The sequence below is a fragment of the Penicillium arizonense genome, assembly GCF_001773325.1.
Source record: "Penicillium arizonense strain CBS 141311 chromosome Unknown PENARI_contig035, whole genome shotgun sequence".
In the NCBI taxonomy this organism is placed as follows: Eukaryota; Fungi; Ascomycota; class Eurotiomycetes; order Eurotiales; family Aspergillaceae; genus Penicillium; species Penicillium arizonense.
In genome coordinates, this window is record NW_019173312.1 from 92,363 (window position 1) to 117,567 (window position 25,205).

General features: G+C 50.1%; 8 protein-coding genes across 8 annotated transcripts; 6 read left to right on the forward strand and 2 right to left on the reverse strand.

Moving 5' to 3' along the window:
- Window positions 1-983: 983 nt before the first annotated feature.
- Window positions 984-2,728, reverse strand: PENARI_c035G06582 (RXT2 domain-containing protein; the record flags this gene model as incomplete). Its single annotated transcript, XM_022636797.1, has 4 exons — window positions 984-2,143; window positions 2,206-2,359; window positions 2,460-2,581; window positions 2,656-2,728. 4 exons carry the CDS (start codon window positions 2,726-2,728, stop codon window positions 984-986), a joined length of 1,509 nt encoding a protein of 502 aa, XP_022483391.1.
- Window positions 2,729-3,121: 393 nt separating this feature from the next.
- Window positions 3,122-7,085, reverse strand: PENARI_c035G02622 (uncharacterized protein; the record flags this gene model as incomplete). Its single annotated transcript, XM_022636767.1, has 4 exons — window positions 3,122-4,893; window positions 4,946-5,059; window positions 5,109-6,717; window positions 6,792-7,085. The coding sequence occupies 4 exons, from the start codon at window positions 7,083-7,085 to the stop codon at window positions 3,122-3,124; spliced, it is 3,789 nt and encodes a 1,262-aa protein (XP_022483365.1).
- A 1,174-nt stretch (window positions 7,086-8,259) lies between these two features.
- Window positions 8,260-10,998, forward strand: PENARI_c035G06045 (alpha/beta fold hydrolase; the record flags this gene model as incomplete). Its single annotated transcript, XM_022636793.1, has 1 exon — window positions 8,260-10,998. The coding sequence occupies one exon, from the start codon at window positions 8,260-8,262 to the stop codon at window positions 10,996-10,998; it is 2,739 nt and encodes a 912-aa protein (XP_022483340.1).
- Window positions 10,999-11,658: 660 nt separating this feature from the next.
- On the forward strand, window positions 11,659-12,604 carry PENARI_c035G11577 (glutaredoxin; the record flags this gene model as incomplete). The annotated part of the gene is made up of 3 exons (XM_022636829.1): window positions 11,659-11,733; window positions 11,814-12,234; window positions 12,291-12,604. 3 exons carry the CDS (start codon window positions 11,659-11,661, stop codon window positions 12,602-12,604), a joined length of 810 nt encoding a protein of 269 aa, XP_022483326.1.
- A 364-nt stretch (window positions 12,605-12,968) lies between these two features.
- Window positions 12,969-13,935, forward strand: PENARI_c035G04663 (60S ribosomal protein uL6; the record flags this gene model as incomplete). Its single annotated transcript, XM_022636782.1, has 4 exons — window positions 12,969-13,014; window positions 13,260-13,563; window positions 13,641-13,818; window positions 13,885-13,935. The coding sequence occupies 4 exons, from the start codon at window positions 12,969-12,971 to the stop codon at window positions 13,933-13,935; spliced, it is 579 nt and encodes a 192-aa protein (XP_022483306.1).
- Window positions 13,936-14,388: 453 nt separating this feature from the next.
- Window positions 14,389-16,406, forward strand: PENARI_c035G10079 (triacylglycerol lipase family protein; the record flags this gene model as incomplete). The annotated part of the gene is made up of 4 exons (XM_022636821.1): window positions 14,389-14,472; window positions 14,637-14,767; window positions 14,821-15,613; window positions 15,669-16,406. 4 exons carry the CDS (start codon window positions 14,389-14,391, stop codon window positions 16,404-16,406), a joined length of 1,746 nt encoding a protein of 581 aa, XP_022483379.1.
- Window positions 16,407-19,121: 2,715 nt separating this feature from the next.
- On the forward strand, window positions 19,122-21,397 carry PENARI_c035G12505 (uncharacterized protein; the record flags this gene model as incomplete). Its single annotated transcript, XM_022636838.1, has 3 exons — window positions 19,122-19,152; window positions 19,215-21,230; window positions 21,297-21,397. The coding sequence occupies 3 exons, from the start codon at window positions 19,122-19,124 to the stop codon at window positions 21,395-21,397; spliced, it is 2,148 nt and encodes a 715-aa protein (XP_022483320.1).
- A 718-nt stretch (window positions 21,398-22,115) lies between these two features.
- Window positions 22,116-23,723, forward strand: PENARI_c035G05394 (putative amino acid permease; the record flags this gene model as incomplete). Its single annotated transcript, XM_022636786.1, has 2 exons — window positions 22,116-23,616; window positions 23,686-23,723. The coding sequence occupies 2 exons, from the start codon at window positions 22,116-22,118 to the stop codon at window positions 23,721-23,723; spliced, it is 1,539 nt and encodes a 512-aa protein (XP_022483314.1).
- Window positions 23,724-25,205: the final 1,482 nt, after the last annotated feature.

The following is a 25,205-nucleotide window of genomic DNA, read 5'->3' on the forward strand; positions in this document are numbered from 1 at the left end:
GAAGTTGTTTCGATCGTGGTGAAATACATGAAAAGGGTTGGAGTAATTCATGGTGGTTAATGGTAGCTGGAGGAAGCAGTGTTTTGTTGAAATCTTCGAGCTCAGCGAGTTCTTGCGTTCCTTCTCGCTTCTTGAACAAATTCTTCGAATTTTATAAACCCGTATCGCTGACACCTGTTGGGCAAGTGTAATAGTCAATGATAAGTGGGCTTTTGATGTGCGCCTGAGAGCTTTAGGTCTCAGGGAGGGGCAGGCAAGCCGCGAATGCCACCATTGAAAGAGGAAGGATTGTTTGCGAAGAAAGTAAGTAGATGTAAGAAGGGGGTCTTGGAGTTAGAAGATATGGTTCAGACGATATCCAGAGAACTAAAGATATCAGGGTTAGTGCTAATCAAATCAAGTTTTGAAGCAAGAAATAAAGGTGAGGTATGGTGAAATGGAAGTGAAACGAGAGTGAAAACCGAATAACTTGCATCGTGGCAAGATAGACCAAAAGAGGCAAAAGCAAAAGTGACATCTCAAAGGAAAGCAAAAAGAGACTGAGATTTCCGCTTTGGTAGGATATGATAGAAGGTACGGTGTAGGGCCTTTTAAGGTAGCGTGGTGGCCGAGTGACCTGGCGAGAACGGGGGCATCATTAGCAATTCCTAGAAAGGATGGGGGCATAGGACGAGAGGGATAGGAGAGGAAGAGCAAGAAGGAGAATGGATGAAAAGATGAAGAAGGGAAAGACGAAAGGTGAAGAGGAGTATAAATAGTCGGGTAGACATGACAACAACTAACGTTACAAAGTATCAAAAGCATGTTTATTATGAAAATGAGGGTATATACCGACGCCACATGAATCAAAGAACCAACTGCCAGAGCAGAAGGTATATGTAGGTACATCACGGAGACCTTCAACGCCACGCTAGGATGAGACATGACACCAAATCAGAGGGAAACACAAGAGCAATAACTAAGTCTGAGGAAGTAGACAGCCCTTACTGTCGTCTCCCTCTCCCTCTCTTCGCCTGAGTGCGACTCTCATCAACAGTCTCGACCTCATCCTCATCAGTACCCTTCTTTAAATCCTCGCCCTCAGCAAGTCCCCACTTCTCTCGATCATACCAATCCTCCCCGTCACTCATCTCGCCAACATGGCCCTCGGCCTTGCACCATTCCAAAACATCACCTTTCATGCGGCAGGCCTTGATGAGTGAATCGAACATGTGCTCGAAACCACGGACAGTTTCCTCCTGTTTCTGGATGTAGGACCAGAGCAATCTACGGGTCTCTTCCGCCTCTGCGGCGGGGAGACCGAAATTCGCATCTGGGCGAACGTTGTCTGGGATCAGGAAAAGGGGATGGGGGGTTGGCAGGGTGCTTGCTGTGTCGGCTGACGAGAGGGGGGATTGGTTTCCGTCACTTGGATTTGTAGCGTTGGCTTGCGCGCGAGTTGTCATGCGCCGCGGTGGTTCTGGGGATGAGCCGTCATGCATTTCGGCGTCTAGTTCCATGTCGACGTCTTGCTCATTGTGATCGAGTTCTGAAGCGGGTTCGCCACCTTTGAATGTGTCCATATCTTGCTGGCCGTTGGGTTCTTGGTTTGCTTCACGGTTGCTTTCACTGGCAGAAGCCTCGGTAGGGTGAGGTGGGAGATCCTTGACTGTAGCATCAGTCTCTTCGGATTTGAACTCTTTGGGCTGGACTTGCGCATGGCCGTTGATAGCTTGACCCTCAGTGACCACGGGGATCCCTGACATCTCCACGTCATTTTGTTCCTGAGTACTCTCGGTTGATTCTATTGTCGCAGGAACCTCTCGCGCCGCTTCCTCCGGGGCAGCGACTTCTCCGTTGACGGACGGAGAATTGAGCAAACTCGGGCCTTGTTGACTGGCAGATATACTTGCCACATTACTGACAATCCTAGGCTCGAAGATCCAGCGGTCATCCGGAGTCTCGAGTGCGCCGCACGGCACCCAACCACCATCACCCAAGAATTGCCGGTGGAGATTGCGTGCACGCCATAGCAGAGCGCGTTCCTGGCGGAGTTTGAGATCAACAGCTTTTGTCATCTGCTCCAAGGCTTGTGAAGTGTAGGGTTGGGACATGGAAGGATGGACGGGGAGTTCCGAAGGGTGCTTCAGGGGACACAAAAGAGCTAGAAAGAAACGAAGCAAGTCAGTGATGGAATAAAATATGAAACCAAAAGAGAAAACATACTCTCAAGTGCGATCCCAGAGAATGGGTTCTCCTCCGCGGCCGCAGCATCGGCCTCGGAATCTTCGTCATCCTCTTCAAGTTCGTCCCCCTCCGAATCATAACGAATTGGGTTCGACTGAAGGATGTAGCGCGTGTAGCCAGCATGATCAACCTTCTATTAATCCGAATGGCAAGTCAGTTTCTCAAATATTCATCTTATTGCCACAGCGGATAGAACCCCGAGACCATTTTCGGTAATTCGCAAAACCACGCACCTGCTTGTAGAAATCCTCGGCATTAATGTACCCCATAGCGCCCTCACGAACATACTTCGCATTTGCATGCATTTTGTTCCCACGGTTCGTCGGTTGCATGATAGGATCGTCCGGGCCGGAGTCTAGCAAAGGAAAGAAAAAGACGTCAGAGAAAACATTCTGTCTGATTTGGAGGCAACGTCGAGGAGGTACTCACCCTCACGCTCTCTGCGCAAGACCCTTTTCATGCCGGTGATTGTATCGGCGATCAACGCCGCCTGCGCCGCCATGGTTAATGGTCTGCAACGAGGCTGTCGGGTCAGACACGTCGGAGGGCGCGTTGGAGGGGGTTCTCGGGCGAAATGAGGGCCTAAGAACTGGTTCTGAAGAAGGAAGAACAGTGAGGTTGGATGTTCCAGTATCCAGGCCTCAAGTAAAGTGTGGCACACTGCGATGATTAAAGAAAGCCGGCTGTAATGGCTTTGGTTGACTGTGATGAAGCTCACTGACGGCGAGAGCTGCGGAAGACCGATCGCCGCTAGGCCGTATTCGGAAATCCGGTTTATGTGATAAGGGCTGCACGTGACCACATACAAAGTGCTTATTTCAGTTGATTTGTATACAATTTCTCGCTATGAGTTCTATTCATCTACAGCATATAAGGAATATCGCAGCAGTATTGTTCAGTCATCCGCGTCAACCCATACCAAAACGCCTTTCTTGTCAGATCGCATGTCCCCTGTTGGAAGGACCCGAAGCGTTTTGTTGAAGTAGGTATCAATAACCACCAATTGCGGTTGAATCCATAAGCCACGTTTGGCAGCAAACAGATTGAATCGCACTGTGTGACGACTCAACGGCATGAGCTGGACAACCGTGGTCTTCGGTCCGCTAAAGGCAAAATGCTCGCTGGCTTCCATCACCAAATTGAAGGTGAGGAAATGGGTGGATGGATTCTCAAGGGTGTATTCCAGATGAACCAGCCCGGACATACTGCTTGATGGAGTAGCCGACGCAAGCACTCGAGGCTCTCCCATCGGGACGACAAATCGGGGGATGTCAAGAACAGAGGTTGTGGCTGCATCCTCCACGTCAGGTGAAGCTGCAGACTCGGATGATTGCCGGCGCCAACTGATTTCCAATGCGCAGTTGAGCGCGGTGGGTCGACGATCTCCGAGGATGAGCTTCTGAACATCGAGGCAGAAGTTTGATTCTCGTAGTTCTTCGGGCCCAAGGTAAGGCGCTGTTGGGCTGACAAGCTCTTCCGCGTCAACCTTGCAAACAGCTCCTCCGTTGACCTCGAGAAGAAGTAGAGACATCTTCTCGATTACGAGTGGTTCCAATGCAAACGATACAACCTTGGAATTGAGACACCACTTCTGCAGCAATCCTCCGGGGGTTGATGCAGCGTTATTCTCAAGCAGGTCGTCGCTAACAGCGAAGAAGTTGGGCCATGGTTGAGGGTGAACGCGAGGCATGTATTCGTAGTTTGCTTCGAACGGTCGAATGAATGATAGATCCACGGTAATGTTCTTCATTATTGGCGTCTGAATATCGGACACCAAATGATAAACAGCTGAAATCTCCAATGTGAAGTTCGTAGCGTCATGAGTGTCGGCCAGCACAATTGTAAGGTTCTTATCAGAGGAGCGCTCCACAACCCCCACTGACCGCTTGAGGAAATGAGATGGCCCTTCTACGGGGGTGCTGCCGCCCGAGCCGAGAGGTTCAGGGTTGCTGACGCCATCGAGCCACTGAATCTGTGTAGTAGATTCGGGGCTACCCAAGAGTCTGATCTCAGCCGACACATCGGCCGCTTCTTCCTCTTCATTGTGTATACCAATCTGAAGAGCCACCCTTTCATTGGTGTAATAGGTTTCCTTCAGATTAGGAGTTGTGAGGCGGATCTTTGGTGGCTTAGGCATGACCTTGCACCTGCCAGTATCCCGATCCTTACCCACTCTGCGGCGTGTCACGCCCTTCTGGGTTTGCTGCCACCACCAGGACTCGTGCTGGTCTTGGTCTGTAATTGCATATGCAAGGTCAAATTGCTCCTCTTCGATCAACATGGTAATTGAAGCGACCCTGGCTTCGCCGGCTTCGCGGGGAATGCAGGTGAGGTTGAAGATCTTGGTTTGAGAAGGCCCAAGAGTCAGGTCTGCTATACCAACCAACGTCGGCAACCCACCAGTCGGGGATAGTATTGTGGTGTCTGACAGGTTACTCGGCTCACGCAGCGGAAGAGATGCGATGGAGGACGGGGTTGTCGTGTCAGCAGTTTGGTTCTGGTCTGATTGAATCTTTACTGGACGAAGACATCCTTCGAAGACCAGTTTGATCTCTGATAGACGGATCGGGGCAGATGACTCGTGGGCACAATATTTAATTGCAAGTTGAGCCTGTAAAGGCTCGCCAACATTGCCATCAGATTTCTCAAAAATCAACGAAGCAGTCACTAAACAGCGTGGTCAGCATATAGCCCTTGCATTCCGAGCTTAACAACATACAGCTTGTCATGACATCCTCTGCACGAAGTACAAGGGATGGTTTTGGTTTCTCTGAGGGGAGACTTTCAAGGCTCCTGTGGATATCATAATGCCAACCAGGTCTCGGTTGGAAAGCTACCTCGATGTTAGCATCGAATCTTTTAGGGTAATTGAAACAACTCACTCTTGTTGAGCAGCTCCCAGTCCACTCGCAATACTGTTTCACTATCCTGCACTCTTAGGGCACACTCTCTGAGTGCCCATCCAAATTTGACCATCAGATGCCACCATCCAGAGCGGCGCCAGCTGAGAGTCGACCACAGGGGTTGAAGAATCGCATGTGCTTCAGACCATGAGCCAATCCGCATGTATTCCTCGGCAGCCTCAAGGCTTAGACTCTCAACCTTCCGCGTTTGGTGGCGTTTTGAGAATTCCTCAAGTGCGGCTTTCAACGTGCTCAGTATTAGTGCAGAATGGTCGAAGCCAGTTCGTCCTTCTTGCGGTGCTTCAAGGTGAGTCTCTGGGACAAGATATGTATCGTATAGATAGGATTTGTTGGCGAGTTGGGAGGCGGGTGACAGCCCAGGAGATATCCGATCCTCGGAAGGGATTTCTTGGGCAAGTGATCGTCGAACCATTGTATGCTTTGCTGAGCGGTGGAGCCAATAGCCCTCATGGTGCATGTTTTCCCAAGGAGTAACTCGTTCCCCGGTTGGGATTGATTTCTCGGGTAATGTATAAAGTTCTCCGGGATGTTCAGGAGAAATCTCGCTAGAGATGGACAAAATCTCCGCACGGCGGATGAGTTGTGCCATGACCATCGACCAGCGTGCTTCCCAGGCCTCCCATCCATAGTTCTTGCTCCCCTTGCCTCTGCGGTTGACAATGTCCTTCACACGGATCCTGTGGTCAACCCAGAATCGGACTGCAGCAGTTGTTTGACTGGTCCACAGCAGGCAGCGAATGATTCGGATTGCAAGAGCATCGGCCAAGAGGCGAGCATCATTGAATCGAGGGTTCCATCCTGCAATAATTTCAAACACCTCCTCCCCAAACAGGGTGTCGTAGGCACTCTCGTAGTTACGACAAGCTGCATCCATTTCTTGGCGGAATTCGGCAAAAATTCCAAGTTTGAACTCATAACGCACATTCCAGCCTTGAGATGATAAGGTCTGGGAAGTGCCACTCGTCGGTGGTGCTGTTGGAGGGGGAATAGTGCCTCTGTTCCGCTTGCGCCTAGCATGTTTGGATAGATCGCGATAATATTCAACGACCGATGGCTGCAAAAGAGAGAAAAGGGATTTCACAAAATCACGTAGTTCCGAGGTGGTTGCATCTGGTGGAATCACAAGGATCGACCTAGGGTCAAGATTTGTTGCCCGCCGAATCCCTGCAATACGATCATCAATTTCACCCTCGTAACCACCCTCTTCTCCATCTTCTGATATCAGGATTACCACAAAACGCGTCTTATATCCGGAGGATTGCCAGTCTTTCTTCAGGCTGTTGATCTCGATCTTGAGCTGATTATCGCGTAAAGAGTTCATGTTCGGATCCAATGAGAAAGGAAAGAAATTGATCACTGCAGCAGGAACTAGGCCCTGGTGTTTTGTCACCCATAATGGAGTAAGCAAGCCATCCGGGAACGTGGGAGAACCCGGTGAGAGAGGTGATATCGGGGAGTGAAGGACAAAGTGTGGGCCAGAATCCGAGTCATTGTTTTTGTCTACGTTCGGACTAGCTGGTGGTGAGGGGATAGGAGGGTCTGCTTTTCGTGGAGGTAGTCTGCATGACTACGTAGGTGTCAGGAAAGTCCGCAGTACCGTTGCAAAATCAAGGCGTTTGGGGCTAGTAACTCGAAACCTACCCGGCCAGAGCTCTTGACTCGATAACCAATATTCGAAGTATTTGTATTCCCGCTCAAGTTGACCCTGGATTTCCATGGCATCTGAGAGCAATCTTCCTCCAGGAGTAAGCTCCGCAGCTCCTCCGCAACAGCCCCGCTCAACGGTGGGAAGTCGGAGAAGATGTGTGTTCCCTTCTCCAACAACAGAGGATAGCTCGATGATGTCTCTGATGCATCTTCGGTATCAGCCTCTAGCCCTGAAAGCAGGACAAAAGGCAGATTGTGGTTGACGTAGTCTTCGGGGTAGGCGTCCATTGCGGGCAATGGCTGTTTCGCGGGTCGGTCACCGCATGTCTAGCGTGGATATTAGACTCCAGAGAGGGGGTGTAAAGATCAAGGCCGCAATGAGAGCAAGGCCTAGGTATGTTGAGTAAATCGCGATGTTTGGGTAGCAAGTTGACAATGGGGAGATACTGCCGTAGTGGGCGGTCAAGTGTTTACTCCGATCGGAGATCACCTGCATTGTTCATCCAAGTTGTTCGGAGTAACTTAACTTGTAGACCCAACCTATTTTGACAACTGTATATGGCAGGACTATTTGTCATACATGAACGGCCTACAGGCTCTCTTTCTTTTGTCAGACTACTGATATCTGAGTATCATCTATAGAGTCCCATATACCCATACCTCCCTTGCAATCTATAACTTTTATCTGCAACTACATGTATATATATTAACCTCAGCAATCGACATTGTGGGAATATTCTGCAAAAGCTTCGGACATTGTTTGTGCCACACCTTGGCAAAATTGGTCTAACTCTTTTTTTCAAAAGTTAGCGTGCTCCAATATGAGGAAATGTCGATCTCTCGGCACGCGACCCGTATAGTGATAGGAAGAAACTATTAAAGGGGTCTCTTCCAGAATGAACACACCAAAAACTCGGGAATTCTGGACACGAGGCTCCACGTGGGGATTTCTCAAATCCTTAGATCCTGACATGTCTCAGTAATATATCACTATATGCATATAGAGCGAAGTTGATAGACCAAATCCATGGATATATGATATGAGGCCTACTACTCCGAACAATTGGCGGCACAATGTGGACTAAAACACACGATCCATGGGTCAATTGACATGGAAACGCGAACTCTCCGGGAAATTAAGATCCCACGGTGGGGATGGCGCGCATACGCTAATGATCTCCCTATAGGAAAACTCATGGCTTCTCTTTTCCCCTTCAGCCCCTCGATCACGGGCTGAGTCGCTCTCTTTTTTCCTTTCCTTTTCTTTTCTTCGACATATTACCTGTAACCTTCTTTTGGTGAACTCTAGGTTTCCTGCGACTCAAATCACTTCTGTAAGGGGTTCGCAAGGGTCAGAAACCCTTATCAAACATCCACATCTGCAATAGATCATGCGCGCTCCCTTTCCGCTTGATCCTTGAGGTTTGGCCTGGACGGTTACACCCCTTGACTATTGAACGCCATGCGTCTAAATGAGAACGCTCCGGCCCCCGTGCAAGCAGAGTCGGCGCTGCTAAGCCGTCGCCGCCGTCGCAAGTCACTACCTTCGCGCAATGGGAACGCCGATCCAACGTCCCCCGAAATCATTTCCTCCCTCATTTCGTCCCTTTCTACTATCTCCGTGCCTCTAAACTCTCATTTCGATACCGTGCCGAAGATCGACACCGACTCCGATCCTGGATTACCGGAGGTACCTCACACAGCGCCTGTTTACTCTATTCCCCCTTCGGAACAACATGGATTTGGAATGAGCTACGGGGCCTACAAGCCAACGGTTGAGCCACCTGAGCGCCCTCAAAGCCCATTCTTGCATCCCGATGATGCTGCCTCGTCGCCTGTCATTCGTATGGCCAGAGCGCCTCCGTCGCCCAAGATTCCCAAGTCTCCGCGATCTCCAAGATTCAAATCCTTCAAACCCGCCGACTCGAATTCCATTCGTCCGGCATCGAGAGAGTCGTATACATCTGTAGCTGCTCCGGAGGCTTCGTCATTTGGAACAATCAGTGCAGAGCCTGGTCCCCGCGTGTCAACTGCCCCCAGCATTGCTTCAAATAGCTCCGCGGGCCGGACAAGAAGTTTGAAAGGATCATTTGGTTTATTGAAGAAATCATCTTCCCGAGAATTCTCAAGCGACAAAGACCCACAAGTCGAGCGCCTGCGGAGGACGACCAGTCATAACGAGATTCTACGACATAACATTCCACGTAGCCGAGCGAGCCTGCGCTCATTGCATTCCATGGCGGAAGTGACAGAAGAGGCCCATCCAGCGGATCTCCAAGAAGAGCCATTGGAAGAAAAATTGGCCAGTACTCCTCCAACCAAAGAGTACCAGACTTTCCAGAGTACTCCGGATGCTGGAAACCCTGGCGGCATTGGGAGTGGTAGGATCATTCCTACCCGCGATTCCTCTATACGACATCGCCACAGCCAGTCTTCAGGCTCGAAGACACGTCGGTCAGTCCGTCACAGTCGATATTCTTCGACTGCCAGCAAGGATTCTGGCACCGATAACGGCCTGCCAGGAACGAGCAACGATGCAGAACAGGTGACTCGACGGATCCAACAATTGAAAGACCAGCAACAGAAGATCAAATCGGAGCTGGAAGCGGATAATAGCCCTGGGCAGTCACCCAAACCATCTCCAAAGAAGCCACAGCCAAAGACCTCCAAAGCATCACGCGTGCTAGGCCACGATGTCAATCATATCCCCCTCAAAGGCGGTAATAATTCTGTCTTCAACGACAGTGCCCCGTCGCCATCGGTCATGACAGGCAAAAGCCGCACCTCGAGCAGACCAGGCGCACCCCTGGCGTCAAAACCGGTCAACTTACCACACTCTGTCTGTAAATCATCCATGGAAAGGACCGACTCCGAGAGAGCTAGACACAGACAATCACTTGAGCCGATAGCACCATCACACCGCCGCACCCCATCCGGTCATCTGTCGAATGGGCGTCCTTCGTACAGCACGGAGCGTCCATCCAGTGCAGACTCAATTGATCTTGCTGTGGATGACTATATCTTCTCCCCCAAGCTGACCCAGAGAGTTGTGCACCCGACCACTGGCCGCAGCATTGCATTCTCTGAAGTCGGCGATCCCAAGGGTCATGTTGTGCTTTGCTGCGTCGGAATGGGACTTACTCGGTACCTCATGGCATTTTACGACGAGTTAGCTCGAACGCTCAATCTCCGACTGGTGACTTTGGATCGCCCTGGCGTTGGCGAGAGCGGATCACACCAGGCAGACGAACCGAACACCCCCCTCAGCTGGCCAGATGATGTTGCTATTGTTTGCAATTACCTCCGAGTCACCAAGTTCTCTATCCTTGCACACTCAGCCGGTGCAATCTATGCCCTTGCAACGGCCCTTCGAATCCCACAGCACATTCGTGGCCGCATCCATCTCTTAGCCCCATGGATTCCTCCATCTCAGCTATCTACCATCGGTTCTCAGAAAGATCCTGCGCCCACCAACGCTATTCCTTATGCCCAAAAGATTCTCCGTGCTCTTCCAACTTCCCTTCTCAAAGTGGCTAACTCAAGCTTCATGAGTGCCACCAGTGCCAGCATCACCAGAAGTGTGCCCAAATCACCAAAGCGATCGAAGCGCAAGGCAGCCAAAGAGACATACAATGCAAATACTGCACTTGCAGTCCCAACAATACCCTCGACTGAGACTAACTCACAGTCTCAACGGGTGGACATAGCTCCGACCATCAAACCATCCTCTGCAACCACTGCTTCTTACCGTAAGAGTGATACGACTCTCGGGTCTCGCGCCAAGTCTCCAGAAGATGAGCACGAGCGGCAGCGAGACTATGACACCCGTCTCACATATAAAATCTGGGAGCTGGCCACCACCAATGCCAACCCCGCGGTTGATTTGTTGATCTGCCTGGAGCGTCGCCAGGACATTGGGTTCCGCTACGTGGACATCACGCGATCCGTGGTGATCCACCATGGCAGCAAAGATCCCCGCGTGCCAGTTGACAATGTCCAGTGGCTGGGCAAGACAATGCGCCGATGCGAGGTCAGAATTCTTGAAGGTGAAGGGCATGGCCTCATGGCATCTGCCAGCGTCATGGGCAGTGTCTTGACCGAAATTGCCAAAGAATGGGAAGACTGGACAATCCTTGTCCAAGGCAAGCGCCGAGCAACTACCAATCACGCTGCACGAACTGGACTCTCGATCCAAACCTAATGTCTCTCTTGAAGTCTTATCCCATCTTTGACATGACGCCACACAAGCCCGGGTGGCTCAACATTCCTTAATCACCATCCTTTCGACACAGCTTAGACCGCAACAGGCTTGCGGCTGTCTGTTTGACTTACATCTTTCACACTATATCTTACCCCTATCATATATAAACCTAATGGTGCGAAGTCGAATAATGCCCTGTCATGATGTGCTGCGACATGGGTTTCGAACAAAAGAACACCACTTATTTAGCATAATACCCAGTCATGTATCGAATTAATCAATATTGATCATCATGTTTGCATTCATCCTCTTCAGTGTAAACATAAGTAAATCCCGTGACATCCATAGCTTACTCCGCCAAGCATTGCGCCGCCTCCCGCAATCAGGGATGACCTTGGCCCCTTGAGGACCCCACTTCTCCTGACTTGTTTGAGCTTTGATTTCATTCACAAAGGAGTATTGCCGCCTTGCTCAGATATCTTAGCAGCTCGGATGTCCCGCGCCAAAAATTAAAACCAACTCAGGCCCGGAGGCGGATCTCTTGGCTTTACTCGTCGCGTTCTGGTCGCGTGTGGATTGACCAGATTTGATGGTCAACGCTCGGAACTGTCAAACAACCTTGGACATAGCTTTCGAATAATAGCGAAGCAATCTATCAAAATGCCTTCTCAACGGCGCATGCGACTCATTGTCATTGGGGTCATCGCATTGCTTTTCTTGACCTTTTACTACTCTGTACGTGTTCACCCTTCACCTTTCTCTGCTATTATTTAGACACCTTGCTCTTCAAGTAGCTAATACAATTCACTATGTAGGGCGAAACAAGCAAAATCCAAAACCAAAAGTTCTACCGCTCAACTCTTGACGCCATGAAAGCGAAAGAGGCAGCCAAGCACGCCAAGACACAAGAGAAGATCCAGAATGCTATGCATCCGCCAGGACAGGATGGTGCAGCAGCAGTCAAGGTGCCTAGCGCAGATGCCGAGAAACCCGCTATACCACCTGCTGCAGGGAACGAGGATGTGGAGGAAATCCCCATCGCGGGACGGACAAAGATGACCGTACCCAAGAACAAGGCGAATACGGATACGGATACGGATACACCAGCAGAGGTTGGTTCAAGCTCCAGCATTAAGAGTGAGGAAGAGAAGAAAGAAGAGAAAGAACGGGCGGAGAAGGCCAAGAAGGAACAGGAGGCGAAGACGGAGTTGAATGCGATTCTGAAGCGCGCTCCAGGTACGTCTTCACTCCCACTCATGATACCAGTGTAGCCCAGACTAACGGCCCTGCAGTCATCGTCTTCTCCAAATCCTACTGCCCCTACAGTAAGAGAGCCAAGGCCATCCTGCTTGACCACTACTCTATCCAACCGCAACCGTTCGTGGTCGAATTGGACCAGCACCCACTCGGGCCATATCTGCAGGCCCTGCTCGCCCAGAATACCGGGCGTCGCACAGTCCCCAATGTTCTCGTGAGCGGACAGAGTATCGGAGGTGGAGATGATATTGCTGAACTGGATCAACGCAACGAGCTGGCATCGAAGCTGCGACAACTAGGCGGGAAATGGATCGTGGATGTCACACACAAGGTAGACGCGTCACTGTGAGATTAGTACTTAAGACTTAATGGGTGTCCCGGTGGTATGGATCTGGTTGGCGTTGCAAGAATTTAAAATGCACTGTATTGTACATAGTCATATCGAAGAGCCTTGGAGAGATAAATCGGGTGAATAAACCCTGTTGTAGTGGTACCTGGCCTACAGCCACACCGCCCAGACTGAACAAGTACCAGTACTTAACCACTCGATAAGCTGATAAGGAACCCTAATGCCGCTAGCCCCGATGTGGCCCTAAGCGACGCACAATCCCGTGACTGCCCAATTTCGCTCCACCACCAAGTCCAATCCGAATTTTGAACCTCCCCGACATCGACAATCTACACCCCCTCGGCCAACACCAACAGTCACCAAGATGCGGTACATTCACTCCGAGGAACGGCTGCCCATTCTGGACAATGGTGAGCGACTTTCTTTTTGCGAATTTGGAGGGTTGGAGGGAGAAGCCGGTCGCACACAATCACTGGATCCGCAAACACACTCGATATTCGACAACGAAAAAAATATACACCCTCACGAAACTACGACAGAATTCAACATCGCCATGGAAAGAGAATTGTGTGGACCGGCGACTCGCTCCGCCAGGAATTTGTGAATTTCTCTTCACAAGCAGACGACTAATTTAATGTTTTTTCTCCCTTTACAGTGAAGGTTCACATTCGTTCCCGCATCGTGACCGTCGAGGGTCCCCGCGGCAAGCTCGTCAAGGACCTTTCCCACATTGCCGTCACCTTCGGCCGCCCCGAGAAGGACGTTATCTCGATCGAGCTGCACCACGGTGCCCGTAAGGGCGTTGCCACTCTCCGCACCGTCCGCACCATCATCAACAACCTGATGATCGGTGTCACCCGTGGCTTCCGCTACAAGATGCGCTACGTCTACGCCCATTTCCCCATCAACGTCAACATCGAGCCCAACCACGAGACTGGCCGCGCCGAGATTGAGATCCGGTATGAAATCACCATCTGAAGAATATTTCTGGAGTTCAGGAATACAAGTGATGGACTATGACTGACTTTTTATACAGTAACTTCTTGGGTGAGAAGTACGTCCGCCGCGTGACTGCCCAGCCCGGTGTCGATATCGCTCCTTCCGCCAACGTGAAGGACGAGCTCATCCTCGAGGGTAACTCTCTGGAGGGTGTCTCCCAGAGCGCCGCCGACATTCAGCAGATCTGCCGTGTCCGAAACAAGGATATCCGTAAGGTGAGTTTGCACACTGCTATCCTATCCAGTCTACCAGTCTACCAGACCTTTACTAACTCCCTCTAGTTCTTGGACGGTCTGTACGTGTCGGAGCGGGGCAACATCATTGAGGAGTAAATGTGACGCTTGGGATGTATCGGGTGTCTGGGAGAGGTTTCTTTAATTTCGCCTACTTGCATATAGGGAAGCAAAGCGAAATGTCAAAAACAAAACGACCCTTTTGAAATTCACTATTCCCTAACGCGTTCATGGCTTGTATGTGGCATGTAGAAATGTGCGCCCGAGGCAATTCGATTATACTTCAATGTTGTTCCAGTAACAGACGTAGAGGTTGAAGATCCAGGGAATCTGGACTCGGGGTCTGAGCTCGCGGACTTCGATGTTCAACTTTCCTCCTACATTCGACTGTACATCCAGACACAATCAATTGCAGTATCCCTGTCTACTCGTTTTATTGTTGAACGCATTGAATGATCTCATAACATACGCTGAAGTCACACTGAATAGCGCGTGACGTTAGCATGTGAAAGCGACCTTCTCCATCACCCGAACACCGCATTCTTCTCAGAAATGGGTTCCTGGTGGTTAGGGCTGTGGAGCATCCTCAGCGCAGTGTTCAGTATGTTACTGGATGTCACGCAGTTCTGGAAAGATGTGAGTGTTCCTCCTGAGTCATAGCCCGAGGGTGCTACAGCTTGTATGTGGGGTTCAACTTGAAGCCGAAGGCGTCAAACAGAGAAGACCCGGCATACTCTGAGACCCGATGAATGGATTTGATGTGGTTTCATTTGAGCTATCGACTAATCGATTTTTACTAGAAACTACTGTCATGGCTACATTCAAAATCACCCCGAGATCGGCTCTTCCATACGCTCGCCAACGCGCAGAGCTATGAAGAATGGGAAGAAGCCGCGTTCGAGCTCGATGAGCTCCTAAGTAAAGACCTCTGGTATTTATCCACTCATCCCACTGGTACTTGACCCCTAGCTAACCCATACCCAGGCGCCAAAACCCAGTTAGTCGGCACTACGACTACAGACTCATCCTAGGCCGACTAGAATCACTCATGGGCGCGCGCGAGTCCGAAGACATCCCAACCCTAGTAAACCTCCTGCGCTCAGGTCTACTGCGCAACCTAGGAAACATAACCTCAACAAAGCTCTTCACGCACGCCTACGCAGGCACAAAGCTCCTAATCGACGATTACATTACTCAGGTCGCGCTGTCAATCCAGTATGTGGCATCTGTGCAGCCGGCACCTATTCATCCAGGCGGTTTTACCTCACAGGCGAAGCTGGAATTGCTGCATGATACGCGGCAGGCCTTTGGGCGGACGACGCTTCTATTACAGGGTGGTTCGGCGTTTGGGCTGTGCCATCTGGGCGTTGTGAAGGCGTTGCATTTGCAGGGTCTTTTGCCGCGGATCATCACTGGTACGGCGGCGGGTGCGATGATTGCTGCTCTGGTGGGCATTCATTCAGAGGATGAGTTGCTTCCGTTACTTGATGGTGCGGGTATTGATCTGTCTGCGTTTGAGCGGCGGAAGAAAGGGGGTGATGGCTCTGTTGATGGGCAGAGTTGGCTTGGGACGTTTTATCGGCGAATGAAGCGGCTTGTGCAGAAGGGATATTTGTTTGATGTTGGGGTTTTGGAGGAGTGTGTTCGTGCCAACGTTGGTGATCTTACGTTTGAAGAAGCGTATGCGAGATCCAAGCGGATTCTCAACATAACTGTTGCGACGACGGGGAAGAATGGCACGCCCAATTTGCTAAATTATTTGACTGCGCCGAATGTGGTATGTCTCAAACTCCCCAGCCCCAGCTCAAATGAATCTGCTAACATCCACGCAGCTCATCTGGTCCGCTGCTGTAGCCTCCAACGCCTCCTCATCAACAGCACTCTACTCACCAGTAACAATCTACTGCAAAGACGAAACAGGCACAATAACACCGTGGCCACACACGCAAGACGCAATATTCCGACCCTGGCGACACGTCCACTACAATGAAGGCGAATCACCACTATCCCGAATCTCAGAACTCTTCAATGTAAACCACTTCATTGTCTCCCAAGCACGACCCTACCTAGTCCCATTCCTCCGCTCAGAACTCAACCTCCTAGATCGCCGCCAAACAGGCTGGAACAACCTCTCCCGCTCAGCAATGCGCCTAATAATCGTCGAACTCCGCCACCGACTCCGCCAACTCGACTACCTAGGCTTCCTACCCGCATCCTTGAGCAGACTCCTCATCGACGAAACAATCCCAGGACCGAACCTGACTCTCGTCCCGGATTTATGTTTCTGGGATCTGAGGAAGTTATTCCAGAGTCCTACGCGCGAGAGAGTCGCTGAGTGGACGCTTAAGGGTGAGAGGGGTGTTTGGCCTGCTGTTAGTGCACTGAAGGTGAGGGAAGCTGTGGAGATTGAATTGGATAGGGGATATCAGCTTGTGAGGCGGCGTAGGCCGAGTGATGCTTCTTTGTCGGTTTCTGTGCCTAGGCAGACTAATATTATGAACGAGGGTGTTCCGAGGCGGAGGAGGGGAGGGAGTGAGAATGAGGAGGGGATTCTTGCTGATCGGGAGTGAGGGTTGTTGCTTTTTGTGTATTATGTGGGGATTTACCTGGGTTTGAGTGTTTATCATACTGTATGAAGCCTCTTTCCGTTTCTTTTCCTTACTTCATTTATATCTCGAACTTGTACAATATGACTCCTAGAGCGATCAGTCGAGGCCCGGATCAAGAATCAGGAGAGCAAACATGAATTCACCAATGAAATTCACAGGATAAGACGCCTAATGCTTTCTTTGTTGATTCTGTTTTTACGAGTCTTCTTACCCTGACATCCTGGGAAGCTAAGGCTCCTCTATGCATATTTGAGAACACGATTTAATCTTCTTAGGGTCCACTACATAAGGCGTTTAGTTCCAGCACGTGGCATATATAGCTGCGATACGTATATAACTGCGGTTCTGAAAATGTTTTAGAAAGGCTAGTGATATAGATCGAATTGGCCCCTCCCCTGCCTCAAGGTCAGATGTATTTTCTTTGTAAGTATTTGACTAACATATGTGAAAAAAAAGATACCCTTCTTTTTCTCCTTCTCTTACATTTCCAATCTTTCTTTATACACGAAAATCTCCTACTATGTGACTATGGCAGTACCGTCCGAGGAGACGAATCGAGGAATCACTTTGCCCCAGCCTGATATCTTCAGATCACCCTAGGTGATAGTTGAAATGGTACGGAGTTATCCGACTGACTTTGGAATCTGGAGTCTTGGTTTTCATTTGCATTAGAGGATCATCGTTAATCTGTGTATTTGGAGATAGGTCTGACATTTATGCGAGGGCGAAATAATATTCAAGGGCCAAGACCCCGGTGCAGGAGAGGTTGTTTATCGTCTCTCTACTGCTGTACATCTTGGCGAAATTATTAGGGCATTTGGTCCTGCGCCTAAAGACTTTGTCAAACGTGAAGCTCGAAGTTATACGTTCTTTACTTTGGATTGTAAGCATCACTGTTTCATTATTGAATGTAACTTGCCAAATAATTTCTAGGGGAGTGGAAGAGGCGTGATGTTGAGATCAGGAAACTAGTCTGGAGGAGGAAGAGAAGTTGTTTAAAGGCAAGGAAAGAGATATGTTTCTATGCTTTGTGGGTGGTATGCTTCAATGGCGACCTGAAGATCGGAAGACTGCCAGAGAGTTATTCCAGGAACCTTGACTGTGGACATAGTAAGTAATTATTTAGATAGGGTCTTTTTGTTTCTACAACGCCTTGTCTGCTTAGCTCAAATAATGGTGAGCTGCATGTAATTTTCTCATCAACAGCATATCGAGAAGTCTCCCTCTTGTGATCCTCAGATTTATACCGGAAACCTTGCACCAAGTTCGAGGTTTGTTACAGCGATCCGAAATGGTCCAAGGTACGCTACGGATTATGTGAGGAGCTACTATTTGTGTATGCTCGGAACTCCCAAATGGGCAATGTCCGAAGAAGGGATGGAAAAGCCGTGGGACCTACCTTACTGAATATATTGTTCGGTCTGCTTCATACCGGGGTTGGGAACCAACCCAGTCGATTAAGATAATCGACTTTGGAGAATCTTTCTATACGCCGCCGCAACGAAGAAATTACACACTTCTTTACCTCTCCGAGCGCCTGAGGTTATATTTCAGGACCACGTCGACTACCGAGTCGATTTGTGGAGCATGGGCTGTATGGTAAGTGGAGTTATCAGTACCTTGAAAATCCACACTCTTGCAGGTATAAAAAGCTCTTCGAACTTTTTACCGGCCAGCCACCTTTTAGCACATTTATGATAACGCATCCGGTTCTTGGCCGTCAAATGCAAGAGATGGCAAGCGATGTCCTACCTGCTAGATGGCATAATAGTTGGGACACAATGAAAGAAAAAGACACGGAACGCCAGAAAAACCCCGGGTATGGCTTGCAGGAATGGTTGGAAAAAGTATACTTCGATGGTGCGCAAAAACAGAATGCGACTCCAGAGGTTATAACTAGGCTGGGGCAAGCTATTGGGAAGCTTTTATACTTTGAGCCGTGTGCACGAGCATCTGCGAGAGAAGTTTTAGATGACCCTTGGTTTAATGAGTAACTAGTGTCCATATATGACGAGTGACCGTTTAGCTTGACCGCTTTCTCATCGGTCAAGGCGAGTGTAAGCAATGCAGATCTGTAGATCCTAGAAAAAAGAGGGGACCGAGGTTACAAGGGGTCAAAGCGAACGGAGGATTCTTGTACAACAGAAGAAGTACACTTCTTCCAGACGCCATGCATATGGATATTTGGTGATCAGACGCTGATCGGTGACCAAAGCAGGAGAACCTCCCCACCTCGATCGATCAAGCTAGTTGCACCGCCACTTTTCTGACCCAATCAAACCCGTGACAAACCCATGTTGTGTGGCGCTACGTGGCTCAACTGGGGCTCGCTGCATCATCTAAGCCCCCATTGGTCAAGTTCTGGCGCGGAAAGTCTTGGCAGCGTCATGAGCTGTTTGCAAAGTACCCAAGCCGCCGCAAGCAAGCCAGCCCCCGAAAGTACCGGGCCTGATCTGCGCTTCTAATCTCGCTTGCTTTCCTTTCCCTCTGTCAGCCCTGCAGCCCTATCGTTGGGAGAATTCGAGTCTGCCTAATCCGCTCCCTGCTCCTCTTCTCCCCCCCCCTGGCATTTCGGAGTCCCCGTCTCGCGCAATTGTTTTATAACCCCGGTGCGACTCAGTCCACGGTTCTTCTTTTCACACCATTTCTTTCTGAATCGCTTCAATTGATCCGATTATGGCTGAACCTGTTGCGCAACCCATTAACGGTATGCGACCATCCCATCTCTATGAATAAGAGTCGCGCAAACTGACCACGAATGGGTTGCAGGGACTTTGCAAAATGGCGAGACCGAACAGGTGACGCGAGGCGCCAATGACCGCTTCGGGCTCATCTCTGGCCCCCTCCTCAACCTGAAGAACATGCACTACGATTCCGCGACTGTCTGGCATGGCAGTGTTATGATTGTCACAAAGCCAATTCAGGAGCAGCCACAGTTGCGCCTGCGCCAAGTGGGCCCTGTGGGCGATGAAGTGCAGACCAAGGGCGATGTCGAACAAAAGAGCCAGACAATTGAAGGTCTCAAGCTTTACGAAGACCCCGAGAAGGCCTTCTGGCGGTTCTCGCTGGCTGTGCCGGTCGAGACCTTCGAGGCGCGCTGGACGTATGACATTCCCGGTCTGTACAACGAGTCAGGAGACCAAGTCAAGAAATCGTGGAACTTTGTCATCCCAGCTGAAGAGCAGTCGATGCGTATCATGTTCCACTCGTGTAATGGCTTCTCTGTCGGCACCGACATGAACGCCTGGGTGGGTCCGAACCTGTGGAACGATGTGATGCGCGTGCACGGCGAGAAACCTTTCCACGTCATGGTTGGCGGTGGTGACCAGATCTATAATGACGGTATCCGTGTGGATGGACCTCTCAAGGCCTGGACTACCATTCATAATCCGCACAAGAGACGGACCCACGACTTCGACAATGAGATGCGCGCTGCCTGCGATGACTACTACTATGCCAACTATGTCCGCTGGTACAACACCGAGCCCTTCCGCACTGCCAATGGTCAGATTCCGCAGGTCAACATCTGGGACGATCATGACATTATTGATGGCTTCGGTTCTTACACCGATCATTTCATGAAGTGTGCCGTTTTCCGCGGTATTGGCGGTGTCGCATTCAAGTACTACTGTTTGTTCCAGCACCACATGGCTCCTCCCAAGTCTACTTTCACTACCGACTCCCCGCAGACTATGCATGCTGTCAATGGAACCTCCGGTGTTGACCCGCGACAGGTGGAGAACACCTACGTGCTGGAGAATCAGACCGAGGACGACAGCTGGATTATCGGCAAGCGCCCAGGTCCATATGTGGAGGAGCGCAGCAGAAGTTTGTACATGCGTTTCGGTAAGCGAATTGCCTTCATGGGTCTGGATGCCCGCACAGAGCGTACCCGCCACCAGGTCAACTACGACGACACATACGACCTGATCTTCGATCGCCTGCAGCGAGAGATTGTGGCAGCCGATGGCGACATCAAGCATTTGGTTGTGTTGCTGGGCGTTCCGGTTGCCTACCCACGCCTTGCATGGCTGGAGAACATCCTCACATCTCCGATCATTGCTCCAATTCGTCTCCTGAACAAGCGCTTCGGTGTGGCCGGTGGTCTCTTCAACGAGTTCGATGGCCAAGTCGACTTGCTCGACGATCTGGACGACCACTACACAGCCCGCCAGCACAAGCGTGAGCGCAAGTTGCTCGTTCACCGTCTGCAGGAGCTGGCCCGCTCCCACTCCATGCGTGTCACCATCCTCAGTGGAGATGTCCACCTTGCTGCAATCGGCCGCTTCTACTCCAATCCGAAGCTCAATCTGGCCGGCGAGAACGATCACCGCTTCATTGTCAACATTGTCAGCAGCGCCATCACCAACAAGCCCCCTCCCAAGGCCGTCGCTAATCTCCTCGCCCGCCGCAACAAGATCCACCGCCTGGACCACGATTGTGACGAAACCCTTATGCCTTTCTTCGACAAGCAACCCGGTGGTCAGGAAAAGAGCGCCACTTGGAACAAGGTCACCATGCCGTCGCGTAACTACGCCACACTCACCGAGGTCGTAGCCCCGGCCTCCAACGGCGAGACGCCATTGGAAACGGCCGCGCTGGACCATCTTCCTAAGGATGGTCACGCACCCTTGCACAAGGGCGAGGTCGGTGCCGGTACAACTCATCGCGCGGCCGACGGAATCAGCTGTGACAGCGGCATGTACGGAGGCCTCGACGTTGCCGTTCGCGTGGAAATCGACCCTCATGATCGTAGCGCTGCCACCGAGGGCTATGGATTCAGCAGTTCGTTTCCCCCTCCCATTCCATGACTTTATCATTCCATGGAATATTCAACTAACATATCTACAGTCCCTCCCCTAATGGCAACCGAGGGACCCCCACAAGGCCACTCCCGTCTCAGCTTGCACTCGCGCAGGTCGCACCAGGGCCGCCCATCTACGGCTCAGTAATATTCTCTGTCTATAATGTTTGTTCGAAAGTTTCGGTATAATTAGTATTTCTTCTTTGATACCTCTTTATGTTTTGGATATCCAGATTACCCCATACCCGATATTCAATCAGTTCATATAATCCAATGATCTTTTATATTATATCAAGGCCAAGCTTGTATATCAAATGCGGAGTTTCCCCTCACAGGGATTTAGTTGCTGTTTAGGGTTAGCCGTGGCGTCTCTTATCTCTGAGCTTGATAACTTTGACTATTCTTCTGAGTGTCTCTCTATTTTATTGAAATAGCCACGCTGAAAGAAGTGGGTCAAGATTACTATCTGACCTACGTCTGTCGTGCAGGTAACAATAGAAGATATGAACATGCAGCCAATACACTAGTTAGCTGCATGTGCAAACCCTGATAAGACCTCACCTTTCATAAGAATGTAGCTCCAGCCACTTAATTCCCAATCAGTGGACATGATCCTTGTCCCTTTAATCACTCCAATATGCGATAACCCCTCAACCTGAGCTCGTATCTTCTGGTGGCGTCGCTTGTATAACCCAGATACATCCATTCACACGTTCTCCGCAGATTGGGAAAGGTTAATTGAAGTTAGTATAAGTTGATATCGCCTACCTGTCTGGGTATGCTTTACCTTGTCTTTTCCAGCTATAACTGACAACTTCCAGCTTATAGTGGGTACTATCAAGCTCAATCTACTTCTCTCCTACACCATGCTTGAAAAAGCACCCACAGCCGATGTCCATCCAGATCGAGAAAAAGGCACTATAACCTCCCTCCCCGAGAACCTCGAACTCGACCGCTTGGGCTACAAACCTGAACTACAGCGCAACCGCTCAGTGTTAACCCTCCTCTTCCAAACCCTCGCCATAGCCGCAATCCCCTATGGCGAAGGCTCCCCCCTCCTCTCCGCCATCTATGGAGGCGGTCAACTATCAATCTTTGTAGGTTGGATAGTTGTCTGCCTCTTAGACCAATGCGTCGCTCTCTCCCTAGCAGAGCTAGCATCACGCTACCCGACCTCCGCAGGACCCTACTACTGGACCTTCCAGATATCTCGCGGCAAAAAGACGACAATCTCCTTCATAAACGCCTGGATCTGGCTAATCGGCAACTGGACCATAACACTCTCCGTCAACTTCGGCTTCGCGTCCCTACTCTCAGCCACAATATCAATGTATCACCCAACATGGACAGCAAACAGCTGGCAACTCCTCCTAATCTTCTACGCTGTCTGTCTGGGCTCTCTAATAATCTGCGTCTTCGCCAACAAATACCTCCCAAAAGTCGACATAGCCTGCGCAGCCTGGACAGTCATAACAATCCTAGTAATCCTAATCGCCGTCTCAGTCAAAGCCTCGTCCGGCCGCCACTCCGCATCCTACACGCTATCCCACTACGACAAATCCTTCGCGGGCTGGGGCGACTTCACCTTCTTCATCGGCCTCCTCCCAGCAGCCTACACCTTCTCAGCAATAGGGATGATCTCCTCAATGGCGGAAGAATGCAATGAACCAGCAATAAAAGTCCCCCGCGCAATCGCCCTCAGCGTCCCAGTCGGCGGAGCGGCAGGCCTCTTCTTCATCATCCCCCTCTGCGCGACCCTACCCCCACTAGAAGACATAATCTCCTCCCCTGGCGGCCAAGCCCTGCCCTACATCCTGCACACAGTAATGGGCAGTCCAGGCGGCGGCCTGGCGCTGGTCTTCCTCGTGCTGGTGATAACCCTCTTCTGCTCAATCAGCATAACAGTAGCCGCATCACGCTCAACCTGGGCCGTGGCACGCGACGACGCAGTCCCCCTCGCCAAAATATGGGCATACGTTAACCCGAAACTAGGCGTGCCGGTCTGGTCGCTCGTCCTGTTAACGGGTATCCAGATGTTACTGGGGTTAGTCAACCTAGGGAGCACGAGTGCGTTCACGGCATTCGTGTCTGTGGGCGTTATTGCTCTCGCGGCAGCGTATGCCATTCCTATCTTTTTGAGTCTTTGGCATGGGCGTGAAGAGGTTAGTATGGCGCCTTGGAGATGTGGGCGGATTGTGGGGACTTTTGTGAATGTGCTTGGGCTTGCTTGGATTGCGTTTGAGTTGGTTCTTTTTAGTATGCCGACTGCTTTGCCGGTTACGGCTGTTTCGATGAATTATGCTTCGGTTGTTTTTGTGGGCTTTATGGCTATTTCTGGGTTTTGGTATCTTGTTTATGCTAGGAAGTGTAAGTGTTTCTTCTTTTTTCTTTCCTTTCCCGTTTTTTTTGGGGGTTTGTGCTGACTTCTTCTTTTAGCTTATAAGGGTCCGCCGGAGTCGGATGCTTTGGATTAGGGGAGATTGTGGAATTTTTTATGCCTTTGTTTAGTCTGGGGTTGTTCTATACATCACTACTAGTGCAAAGCGCTAGGTGTGAGAAGTTCCGACTGTTCTATGAAACCAGGACTATATGGCCGGTCCGAGATGTGAACAGAACTCAATGAATGGCAGGAGGCGTATAGCGCTATGTAACTATTTATTCTGTAATACCATCCTTTATTTTAAATTGCGACTGTCATACAAAAAAACAATGAAGCCATTAAATATTTAGACAAACTGGACTTAAGAAGATAGCTTGGGGAAGCGGGAACACTTCGCGCTATTCAGATTCACATGGTATCGATGCAGAGGATACCCCAGCCGTAAGATCTACGCCTCTGGAGTAAATATAAGCCAAATTGCTCAGTGTCTTAGATCAATTGTCTCTATTCTCTACACGTATCATTTGAAATGCCTCCTAGCGCTACATTCAGGAACAGGGAAATCATCTCCGTCTCTACTCCATATGGCTGCCCTCGTGAGTATAGCCCCGTATGTTAATGTCATATTACCTCCCTGCTAATACCTTTCCAGCTTTAGGTCACTACATATGTGCCGTAAACATAACCAAGCTATCCCATATTAAACTTCCTGATTGAATTGGGAATGACAGACTCACCATACCCCAGTCCCAAGTCTTCCGAGCCAACGGAACAATCTACGTAGCGGGCCAAATCCCCGCTGATAACAATGGCAAATTACACGTTGGAATAATTGAAGAGAAAACAGCCCTCTTCTTCAAGAATATCCAAGCAATCTTAGAAGCTGCCGGTCCTGATATGAGTCAAATGGTGAGAATAATGGTGTACATTTATTTCATTCCGTTTCATTTCTTTACACAAGTGTGACCGCTCACATTTAATGTTCGATGCTATGTATATGTATACCTCAAGGTTCTCGCGGTAGGTCCGAGGTTTAAATCTGTTTATAACCCACTTATGCATCATGCGCCGCCGCGGACTACAGTTGAGGTTTCTGAATTACCCTTAGGTGTTGATGCGGAGGTTGAGATTATTGTGATTGAGTAATATACCTGCATATGTGACAGTCTACTGTAAATAGGAATAGAGAAGTTTGCTTAAGTTCAAGCTGGGGGTTAGGTTAAGTTTTCTTTTTGGAAGTAGTTAGGTCTTCTACCCACGGCACAATATAAGTGTAAAAGAGTAGATATTCGTATGCTGTGTTTCTTTTCACCTTTTTACCCTTTTTTAACCTCGCACAGAAGCAAAACCAAGCTTTTCTTCTGCCGAAAGGACCCGCTAGCTACTTCTTTGGCTGGCAAATCTCAAGGCTATCATGACCGGGATTACGCACTTGAGAAATGTAAATAGCTAGGCTAGGGCCAATGATGATTGAAGTCATAGTTAGGGCTAATTGACAGTCCATTGGCGGGGAGACCATCCGTCCTCCACATCGTGCAGTAACGATGCCGGTGAGCCGTTGTCCCTCAATGGGGTA